The sequence below is a fragment of the Dreissena polymorpha genome, chromosome 9 (genome assembly GCF_020536995.1).
Source record: "Dreissena polymorpha isolate Duluth1 chromosome 9, UMN_Dpol_1.0, whole genome shotgun sequence".
Taxonomy (NCBI): Eukaryota; Metazoa; Mollusca; class Bivalvia; order Myida; family Dreissenidae; genus Dreissena; species Dreissena polymorpha.
Window position 1 is genome coordinate 72,720,709 of NC_068363.1, and position 12,582 is coordinate 72,733,290.

The window sequence follows — 12,582 nt, forward strand, 5'->3', positions numbered from 1 at the left end:
TTTTATTTAGTTTTGCACTCCTCTTTTTTCTATCTCGTGGCCACGACATAGCTTACTCGTGGCCACGAGATAGAAAAAAGAGAAGAGCAATTTAGAAAAAGAGAAGCACCGCTCTTTTGTTAATTTTACGCCGCTTTTATTTGGTTTTGCACTCCTCTTTTTTCTATCTCGTGGCCACGACATAGCTAACTCGTGGCCACGAGATAGGAAAAAGAGGAGAGCAATTTAAAAAAAGAGAAGTGAATGTCACCTCTATGCCACCGTAGATATGCGATCAAACATCCTTCGCTGACATCAGCGATACATTTACCGACTGCTGAATAACCACCCCCGGAAACCCGACATGCTGTGAGGAGTTGGACATGCTAGTAGATGTAGCCGATATATTTCAAAGAATTTCGGTAGGGTAAGTAAATCCAGTTCTATAATTGTTTAAAGGCATTTTTGAAATAAAATATATCTTGGTGCATGCAAAGGAGGTATTACCATGTATGTTAGAAAAATCCTGGTTATTAATATTCAGGATTTATTGAAATATGGCTATTTAAAGTCGACGATGCAGGGATTTGTCCCATATTTAGCACTTTATTTACAAATTTCTTTAAAGGTATGCCAGTGAAAAAGTTTTTTCACCGACAATTATATTAACCAATGTCCCCGAGTAACATATCCGCCAGGGTTACTTAAAAAAGTTCGTATTGGTGGAAAAATTCGACTTTACATACAACGTGTTGATAAAAAAAAAATGATATGATTGAACTGGATTTACTTACCCTACCGAAATTCTTTGAAGTATATCGGCTACATATCCTAGCATGTCCAACTTCTCACAGCATGTCGGGTTTCCGGGGGTGATAACGATTTAAATTATTGAGCCTTAAGATTAACAAGCAGATGTGCTAGGGAACCATTTATCCGAACTATATTCTACGAACTCCGACCAATTTAATTAAGTGGGTGCGTTATTTTTTTTCAAGTTACAGGCAGTTGTTTTATTAAATTCTTGTAATTAATATATCTTCTATCCAGCCGGCAGGTCTTTGTGTAATTGCTTAGCTATTCTATATTTACCTTAAATAGAAAACAATTAGTTAACAACGTGTCAAGAGTTCTGGGACATGCATATAGTTGAATGAAAAACTATTTTTAGTATTGCAGATTTTAAGTCCGCTGTGTGTCATTGCTTAGGCTAGCACATACTGTGAAATATTATCAGATAACGAAACATCGCAAACAAATGGTATATGTCCATGCATTGTAAACGTGAAAACCAACGGTTGTTCATCCGCAACTGACCTTCAGATTGCAAACGTGTAAGTCAAGTAATGATATAAAAGGGGCCGTTTTCACCGCATTGGCAGAGCAGTTACATCGATTGTCCGTTTCAGAGCATAATTAAAGGTGAGTGGATCCAGATAATGCGTTGTAGTAACGTCGAAATGTGCAATATATAATAAGTATTATTGAATACATTCAACAAGCAATATAAAGCTATAAATAGTAAACTTCAATGTACAACGTTACTTTTCTGCGAGGACAGTTCAAATACATTAAACACTGGCTGGTTGACTTGTTTAAGGCTTTACGTCGGAGTTGGTGGCAATGTTTGTCTGAAAACATGTATATGTGTGTCAGCTTTTGTCAAAAATTTATTTTATACCAGACACTGTGTACGCTACAAGTTGTAACTTACAACAAATGTTGAAACTAATGAACGTTTATAACCACAAATCTCTGTACGTGAAAAGGAGGAGACGAGATATTGATTAATGCACCATGGACTATGACTATGGTAGTGTTTGTTTGTTTTTGTTCTCGAACATATTCAAAAAATATAAGTAGCTTAGCGTCTATGATCTTTATATATTACTTTCTTTTTCAGCATCCAAAATTAAACAATGTTTAACCCATTTATGCCTAGCGTCTAGAAAAAATGCATTGGTAAACAGCGTAGACCCAGATGAGACGCGGCGTCTCATCAGGGTCTGCGCTGTTTGCTTAAAGGAATTTCTGTAAGAAAAATTCTTAATATAGAAAAAAATATACTAGACATCCCTAATTTTGGAAATAAATCGATCCAATTAAGAAGGATAGGAGAGTCCACTAGGAATAAATGGGTTAATTTTATAGTACTTTTATTTTCAGCATCCAAAATTAAACAATGTTTAAGCTTCTAGTCCTTTGTGTCATCCCCGTAGTGCTTTGCGCTCCACAGGAAAGATTTATAGAAAATCTGGGACTCCATATTGGAAATTCTTGTAAGTGGATCACCAATGCATTGGATTTTTGCGACTTCTGTATTGTAGTTGCTAGTAATTTATTATAAATTTGTCTTATGGTTTGATTCATGGCCACCCCAGTGTTAAAGTCAATTGAAAAATTAGACCTATCATGCAATTGATAGTTTATCGGATTATTTATTGTAGAAGCTTAGAGGTCAAGTTCACTCTATTTGAGATCAGATTTGTGTAATTCCAAGAAGATTAAGGATATTTAAGATTTTTTTATTTTTCTAATGAAACTGCACGCAACGAGTCAATGTATTCATTGGAAAATCTACGCGTGCATCATTCGGTATTCTGTACTCATTTAATGGGCGTCTTCATGTCCACCAGTTGACCTGGCGACGTTGAAATGTGACGTTCAGTTGCTCATTGACGTCCTTGGCAGCGACCCCACTGAGGCGGCCTGCGAGGCAGAGTGCCACAAGCTGATCACCGACGGAACCATCTTCTCATACGGATGTCCTTTAATATGTCATGCGTAAGTGTTTTGATTCATTTAACAGAATCTACTTGAATACTTAAAGTTTTGTATATAAAATAGGTTATTGCGCACTTGAATACTTGACGTTTTTAATATGAAATAGGTTGTTGCGGTCAAAATGAAGACTAGTTGAGTGCAATAAGATTTGTTCTGGGATGTCGATATTAAGTTCCTTTGATTTGATTGATGGTCGCAAATCTTCAACATTGATGCACGATTTGTGCGTTGCATTGGTTTCTAGGCATACCAGTCGATTTAGTATTTTATGGAGAATCTGCCAACTTGGTTAATGGTTTCAATCCGAAACTCGTTGAAACGGCTAAAGTTGTTCTGAAAACCGACCGCACTTATTTAACAATAATCATGTCTATTGAGAAACCGACAGTAAGTTTCCTTATCATGACTAGTTTTATCTTGGTACTGAATTATCTTGAGGCGATACATGCAACAAAGGGTCTTAAACCTTAATTAACCCATTTATGCCTAGCGTCTAGAAAAAAGGCCTTGGCAAACAGCGTAGACCCAGATGAGACGCTGCATAATGCGGCGTCTCATCAGGGTCTGCGCTGTTTACTTAAAGGTATTTCTGTAAGAAATATTCTAAATATAGAAATAAATATACTAGACATACCTAATTTTGGAAATAAATTGATCCAATTTAGAAGGATGGGAGAGTCCACTAGGCATAAATTGGTTAAATACCAGCAAATTTTTCAGTCCTAATAATGTTTCTTGTGTGTTCTTATTCCCTATACAGATCACTTGTCTATAATTTCAGTCTGCAAAACCTCGCCCACTACTTCCACGAGACTCCTCATCCTGGGCAGGCTTCTACCTGCGGCAATGCCACAACTTCTGCCCGCTAAAGCAAATAAAAACAACTTTAGTAATAACGTTATATGCATGAATTTTTACGAAACATCTTAATAAATAAATGCATAGCAATGTAAGTGTTCGTTATTTGTTAAGAGTACCAATTAAAACGCAACGTCCGTTTATTAGGTAATCAGGTTTATTTTTATGTTAAAATTACTGGGAGATCATTTTCCTGACTGCTTTTTAATTTACCACTTTTTTGTATTATTATTCACATTCCAAAAAGTACATTATTTAATGTGTTGCTTGATGTGTTTAAGTTTCTGTATGAAAAATTCATTTTAAAGAATTATTTATCAATAATGCAAAAATATACCACCTAACCTGGAGAAGATGAACTTCAGCAACCATTTTTTCAGAAAATAGTAGAGCTACGTTACCGAAACAAGTGTGGTGTATAATGAAATGATATTGCCAGTCGGACGGGTGTATTTGGTACTTTTAGTCTTATGATGATGTATATGGCATTCTTTATTGTTATCGAATTTGCGTTAAGATACCGACGTTTGGTGGTGAAAGTAATACAATTAATTAACGAGTACAAAATGTATACCATTTTATTATAAATTAACGGATAAGAAATTTTCGTAACAAGATGTAAAGAACATGTCAAAATATGGTCACGCTATTTTGTAATTTGAATTTGTACTTAAAATTGTTTTCCATGTATAAGTCTGTGTTATTGCTCATAGTTTATCATACATAAAACAATATCCTAACTTGAGTACTTTAAAATTATAGAAGAGTAAATCAATAAAATACCATGAACTACAACGATAAATTACCGTAAAGTACTTTTTTATTAGTAGTGGGCTACTAAAATTTGTTATGAGCTGCACTTAATTAACTAAATATAAATTTAGCAAGAAATATATGGTAGCAAAACAAAACGACAATTGGTGTGTTTGACATGAAAAACTATAATAGCGAACATAAAAACAGGTAGCACAAAATTGAATATGTAAAAAAATACTTGTTGATAGAAAAAAATAATGAGAATAAACAGTATATGTGCAATTTATCAAATTGTGGTACACATCTTATAAATTTATTCTTTATTCAACCGAAGCAGAAATATGAAATCTTAATAATGTTAATTAACAATGCATGGGATTTATAAGTTGAAATGTTCGCTACAATGCTCCAGTTTTAAATTTGATAAAAGTCCAACATGATACAGCACATGCACGTGTACTATGGTTAAGGAAACATTAGGACGCAGTTAACACGGTTTTGTTAACACTAGTAATGTGCACATTTGCATGTATCAGTATAGATTTTAAATGATTTTTTAAAACTTAAGAAATTGATACTCTTCGTATTTTTTTTTATTAATTCCTTACACACTTTGAACTACTCGTGCTAATTTGTTAAAACTAAATATCATTGTGAAACTAAATTTCGCAGTTATATATCGGTAGTAAAAATTACATTTTTTAACGAAAAAGGTTTGTCTAAGGCACAGCAATAAACATGGAACATGGTAACAAACATTTTAAGAGCAGAAATGGTTTATAGTATACGCGGATATATAAGGAACACTTGTACGATGGAGTTCAAACCGTTGCTGAATTTATCAAGAACACACTCTATCGTTTCATGTTCAGAACCCTTTAAAGCATTCCGGTGACACATTTTTTCTTACTTTTCAATAGATGTCAAAATGCTCCGTTCAAATGTAATGTGTGGTAGGGCTTAGGTGTTCATCGTTCATTATTTAAGCGCTTCCATGAATTCTTATTTTCGTACCGTGTTGCGTATTGAACTATACATTATTTTGTGAGTATTCTAAAACGTATGGGCATATTTTTTTCTCAGCATATGATTTATAAACTCAAAATGCGCGACAGTTACGATTGAAACTTAAACAACGTATTGAAACAGCGTGCGAAATGTAAATTATGGGAATCAATTAAATATCAAGTAATGTATGAGACGAACATGTGCCGGTAATACAATATTCCCACGTTTACCATACGTTAGCTTTTCTTGCTGACACTTTAATCGCATGTTTAAAATGGCTGACCTACTCTTGCTGTACGCTGCCGATACATCAAGTGTAAGACTATATATGTTTCAGTCGACTATCCACTTTTAACAAAGATTATTGCGACTGTATGAGTTTGTTTTTTTTTTATCATTTTTATACGCAAATCATAGGTAATACACACTAGCTCGTACACACACAAACAAAACACACACACACAATTCGACATGATTATAAACCTATTATAAATGGCATGACTAATTCATGAATGTATTGGCGACAATACATTTATAAACATATCACAAATAATAGCGTTTTGAAGTCAATTGTGAAACTGATATCGACCATGTTATTATCTTTTTGAAACCATATTTGTATACAGTGTTGTTGACAATACATAGAACATTAAATAATGAGCTTAAAGTGTCATTTTAAGAAGGAGAAACAACAACACAATACAATTCCTGAAAAAGTGTTGTTGACCTTAAAGTGCGACACGTCTTCTGAATATTTGTAGCGTTTAAAAGGATGCTCTGACATATTTGCCATTTCGAGATTCAGTTATGGGTCTCTAATCTCTGGAACAGAGTGCGGTATTGCTGTTCTCTACAATACACATTTGTAAAGGTTTTACGATATACTTATATTCATATTATCCTTATAATGCAATACAATTGTGTGTACAGTTTATGTAATTGGGCGACATAGAAAGTATTTAGATTAATGTTTATTAATATTCAAGTTAATTCCAATGGCACCGTCATATTACACAAGACAAGAAATATATCCACATAGTGATTCAGTAAAAGACGTATCACAAACGCAAACAAACACAATATTTAAAAATCGTGTTTTAACCATTTATTAAGTGTTTCTCGTAATGTTTTGATTTATGTTAATTTGATATTTCAGAAGCATGCTTCCAAAAAAATGTATATGTTTTCACTCAACTGCACATTTGTCGTTACCTCAGTTATAATAAGATCGTTAATAAGATAGGGGCCGGAATCCCATGCCGTACGATGTGCACGCTGCTTGTCCTCTGAGTTGTACCCTTCATGCAACCTGCGCCGCAACAGGAATGACTCATCGGGTCACACGATCTTCTCATTTGTAAGGCTAACAAAAAAGCTAACATTTATTATATACACTATATAAAATTATCAACATAAACATGTAATTTTGCAATTATATTTGTAACCAATCTTACAAGGTCACGATAAGACATGTAAGCATAACTCAAGGGTAATTGTCACACTAAACGCTAAGTGCTTAGATATAAACATCATCCGGCATGTACTTGTCGTGACATACGCAATTATAAGACCGTTGTAACAACATGTCTAACAATTAGATAAGTTTCGCCCTGTTTACAGGTCTTCTAAACGTAATGCCTTTGTCTAGTACTCAGTGTGCACATTTTATTGACATTTGTAGTGATGTACTCACGCTGTTGTCGACAGGTATCGATATAATAATTACGAGCATTTAAACACCATTATTGTCATGACATTTTATATATTAAGACTATGTACTTATGTATAAGTCTAAATAAAATGTCTGTTCTGTTCTGTTTAATGAATGACTTGAGGTCACTCTTGACATATTTGGTAAGGTATCGTTCGATTACGATGCACCATATATGGACCTGAACTAATACACGGACGAGCTGAGATGCATTCTTTATACATTTACGTATAGCTGTGTATCATGTCATGTCTATGGATGAACTAAGTTACCGTTATTAAAAGAAATCGATACAAAATTAACATTGTAAAAACGTGCTTCACCAGAATTATCAAACAATTTTAAAACATAATGTTATAAAATGTTAAATTCTGCAATCATATTAATATATTTTAAGGATATTTTGAACGACAGAAAGGAGAGTTCTGTAATTTTCCAGCTTGAAAGCATTGTAGTTGTCTATTTTAAAGTAAATCCTTGCAATTCAACGTCAAAATATATGTTTCAATATATGAACCTTATTTTTCCCTAAAATGAAAATGTTCGGGTGTATAGTATGATATTAATTGGATATCTTCAACCTACTTTCGAAGTTATCCCACGATCACCTGGGGTTATAAGTAGTACTCGATGCAGTATATGGCTGGTATTTTATATCGACGTCACATTGGCTTATTTCCTTGACATCTGCCAATGAAAACACTTTGTTGGAGAAGAGCGAACAAGAGACCTTCCAATTCCTACTACATGACCACTTTCCACTACGTGCCTCATTGTGGCCGTTTCTATAGACTAACATATAAACTTGTGTTTGATTAAGCCATTTATGCCTAGTGGACTCTTCCATCCTTCTAAACTGGATCAATTTATTCAAAACATTAGGGATTTCTAGTATATTTATTTCTATATTTTGAATATTTCTTACAGAAATTCCTTTAAGCAAACAGCTCAGACCCTGATGAGACGCCGCATCATGCGGTGTCTCATCTGGGTCCACGCTGTTTGCCAAGGCCTTTTTTCTAGACGCTAGGAATAAATGGGTTAACAACAAACCCTATATTGTTTCCGAAATCCGGTTTACTAAATCCACAAAGAGTTTTTAGCATTGAAAAAGAATATTACTTATCAATGCCTAACGTATATATCCGCCACATTAGATTTCATGTAAAGAACTTATTATAATATCTTCACCGTACGTAGTTTACCGAATTAAAAATAAAAAATTATTTCTAAAAAGGAAATTACAACATTAAATACGTTTTGTATTTATAAATACGTGAAATTTGTGCAATGCAGCATTGCATAAATTCATGCATAGTTTTCCTAAACAGAACAGCCGCCGGATGATCATGCAAATAATACTGATGCTCATTACAATGTGATTACTGAATTGTTTAATGAATTTTAAGGGGCCTTTTCACATTTTTGTCATGTTTTGAAGTTTGTCATTAAATGCTTTATATTGATAAATGTAAACATTGGATAAAAAAGCTCCAGTTAAAAATCAAGAATAACATTTAAAAAAGAAAAAAAAAGGTAACCCTCTGCAGGGCTCGAACCACTGACCCCTGGAGTCCTGGAGTAAAAAGTCTACCACTTAGACCACTCGGCCATCCTACCAGATACAATGCCAGACGTTTTCATACTTCAAATAAGAAACTCTCGTAGTTATACAAAATATAACGACAGCAACAGAACTCTCCAAATTATTAATTCGTTTCGCGTTGCAACGCTTTATAATTTTCGGATTTTTAAATCGTCAAAAGATGCTTATAATGGCTATTTTAGAGCATGGTAAAAGTTCAGTATTACTTTTTCCTCACAAATATCATAACTAAAACGAAAATTTGCGAATCTGAAACAACTTTTTTCAATTTTGTCAATTTACCCAAACGTGAAAAGGCCCCTTTAGTAACAAATCGTTTCATTATGGCCTTTTTGAAAATAAAGCCGGTACAACACAACGATACGAATTGCCACAAACAATTATCATTATTGACGTAAAAGACATAAGGTTTACACCATAATGTTCACACTTGGTTAATATTTATGAGCTCTGGAAAATTACTATTTTAAAGTGTTTACGTATGACGCTGCATGTACTGATAAGCAGTTCCATATGCGAGCGATAGAGTCACGATCAGGAAGATGACAAACCTTCCTTAATAGGACATCGAAATACGACAAGTCAGTGCAATTACATCCTCAAGCTTAATTGACAATCTCTGTTAACGGCTCAGTTGACAAATCAGCCAATGATGGGGTTTGCCGAGTTCTGTTTCATATTTCAGTGGTTAATTACCAATAAAGTAGCATGACCTAATAATATTACTTTAAGTCCGTGAACAAACAATTGTAGGCGAACAGAATGGCGGACAAAACATATTTTTTTTGCAACTGACCAATGGTCTTACACTGTTTGATGAATTCCGATGCCTACCGATACACATTTGTGCCTTGGGCACCGCTGAAAGCTTGTTGTCATTCATTACAGCTGGAAAATATTTGTTTGACGGACGGATATTATGTAATTGGGTATAAAAAGCATTGACAATCACTCGAAATTGGATTAAGCCAATTACAACAGATGCCCAATTGAAGTATTCGCTTGATTCTATATAATCGTTTTATAAAGTAATCATCTGAGCTCATATAAAGGTGAAACGCCAGGTTTTTATCCAAGTATGATTGTTTCAAAAATGCGACATTGCGAAGGGGAATGTGTAGGGATATCTTTCGGAAACACAACTCAGCACCACAATGTAATCCCTTCTCCAGACATCAATCTTGATAGAAGCCCAATATAATTGCTTGAAACATCAGAGGAATTTAATTCAAAATATGTAGGCATATAAAACTAATAAAACGAAAGATTTGCACAGGTATGGTCCCTTGAAAATGACATTCTAATAGCCGCCATCTTGGTTTCCATGGAAACGACCAGGAATTGAACAGTCCACCCTCACTAAAATTGAACTTCAGTCATTCCCCTACACAATGAGACCAAGAAATGCTCTGGACCAAAAATTCACACAAATATCCCCAGGGATTGTACTAAATAGAAATTATAGTTATCATACAACTCAAATCTATAGTGCCATAACGAACCACGTGAAAGATTTTTAATGTTGTTATTTATGGTTTTAATATGTTATTTTTCAAGCTGTATTTGATTGCTGGCTTGAAACTATAAAAAGTTCAAATAAATAGAAAATCGCATATTGGTTTCTGGAAACTATATAAAGTTCAAATAAATAGAAAATCGCATAGATTTTAACAAATAACAAATAACAAGGTAGTAAAGCGAAATAACTTCGAAATTAGATTGATGTATTTGTGGTTGTAGTGAGTACCGTTAAAATATTGGGAAGTAATCCCCGCGAAAAATCAATGTAAAAGTGTTGGTAAAAAAACTTTGTTTTGGACGACCACTCTTTGGTAGTGCATTGATGTAGACTCACTGCATTACAAAGAGTCAGTTTTGGCGAATTATTGTCTCCCATACATCTGTGCAATTAAATTGAAATATAAAAGACTTATTAATAGAACACTGGCGTGTATCTTAATCTGCGACTTACACGTCGTCGTGTCCCAACGCGTATGACTTTGGTATTTCGAAGCTTGTGAGTTTCTTTCGCGCCTCAGGTTGCATAACGTATAGACCCGTAGTTTGTCCCAGATCTACTTTTCAAGTAATTAATGCAAAATTTGAGAATATTTTTTAACAATAGCTCCAACGTCCCGCTATTTCGTATTAACAGAATTTTGCTATGTTCGTGTCCTTTAGTTTAGAACCGTATCATCCTGAAGTTCAAACCTGTTCGGTATGATGAACACCAAGCAAGATCACATTCGCATGTAGCCTCGTGTAAAACATACGCTTATGTTTGATGCGGCGGTTCATTCTCTAGCAAATAGCAAACTTTCGTGATATATACGCCTTAAAGTTAACAATCATTAAAAGTTGGGATTAAAATATGGTTCAGTCGACTATGCACATTCAACAAAGATTTTTATACGCAAATTATAGGTAATACACAAGAGCTCGTAAAGGCTTACATCTCCAGAACTTGTTAATAATGTGTGCGGATTTTATAAGGCAGTAAATTAACTTAAGATTGCAAAATATATGTACCTTAGAAAATTACTCATTATAAGCTTCAACAAATCGTTTAATATGTTAACATGTGCAACCATATGTATTTCAGTGACTGAACCTTCAATTGTCAAGTCGGCACTTAATGCGATAGTCGGAGAGATTTTTTACTATATAAATTAAAAGAAACATAAACAATTTTAATAAGAGATTGTTTCGTGCTGTTATAAATGTTCTAATAATGCAGGTCTGTCTAACCGTTAATTGATCTTTATATGGTCTGAACTTCGAAATCATATCAGTTCAATGTGATAGTCGTTCACGTTAAAATAAAAGATCATACATCCAAATGAAACGAAAATGGCTTTAATACATGTTATTAAATGGCCGCAATTTCCTAAATGTATGCGTATGCAGTGTGAACAAAAATACAAATAAGTAAGTGACATTGAAGCTTTTCTGACTATACGTATAGAGCTGTTTATTATTTTATTCATAAGCACTTGATCTTATGAACAGCAAGTTTCTGCCTTCTTTCGCCTTTCTTCAAGATTGAACGGCGAGATATGTAAGTAGCGCGATGGGCTCATATCCGAGTTTTTGGATTTCAAGCCAGGCTCCCTAAAAGTGATTGTTCATTCAATATTTAAATATTTATAAGCAAAAAATCAGTTTTCCTTTGATTTGAATAAATGTTCTCGATTAATGGCGTTGTTACGTGCATCAGTACTGGAAACATCACGTGGCGTTAAGGGCATCAATATATTTATTATTAATCAAAATGCCGCGAAGATGGCAGTACAATAATAATCAATACTTAGATCAACGTGTTTTAAATAAACACGACGACGGGTTGTTTCGCATTTTTAAAATTGAATTTTAAAATAATTAAAAGGCGTGTAGGTGCAAATGCCTTCTGTAAACATCTGAGGGAAGTGTCGTCAGAATCAGTATGTGTAATGGATAATGGTTTAAAAGCAATTTCTATTTCATGAAACACACAAGATGATCAGAGCGGAAAGTCCTTGACAAACACTCACTTAGCACATTTCCCACGAATTAAAACAATAAGTCCGTTGTAGCCACCATAAAAAGTATATTCTTTCACGTATTCGTGGCTGCGTCCTCGCAAAGGACATTGATTGAGCAATTAAAGCTACATAATTGAAACCTCTTTATGAATGATATTACTGCAAGAAATGAAAACGGTTATAATATAACATATACCTGGAATTACGAGGGGACTGTTATTTCTTGTATTTGAAAAAGGGTCTTTCATTTAAAAAAACACTAATGTACCGGCTTTAATTGTCTAAAGTAAACTCAAAACGGCAAGCGCTTATTATGATGATGAGACACTTAACCCATTTATGCCAAGCGTCTAGAAAAA

The 12,582-nt window shown here is 34.1% G+C and overlaps 2 protein-coding genes across 2 annotated transcripts in view; both read left to right on the forward strand.

Moving 5' to 3' along the window:
• Positions 1-12,582, forward strand: part of LOC127843937 (zygote arrest protein 1-like) — a 78,159-nt gene that overhangs the window by 37,894 nt on the left and 27,683 nt on the right. The gene's annotated exons all lie outside the window — the stretch shown is intronic.
• Positions 1,235-3,711, forward strand: LOC127843936 (uncharacterized). Its single transcript, XM_052373839.1, has 4 exons — positions 1,235-1,401; positions 2,146-2,258; positions 2,616-2,763; positions 3,545-3,711. The coding sequence occupies exons 2-4, from the start codon at positions 2,162-2,164 to the stop codon at positions 3,630-3,632; spliced, it is 333 nt and encodes a 110-aa protein (XP_052229799.1). The 5' UTR covers positions 1,235-1,401; positions 2,146-2,161; the 3' UTR covers positions 3,633-3,711.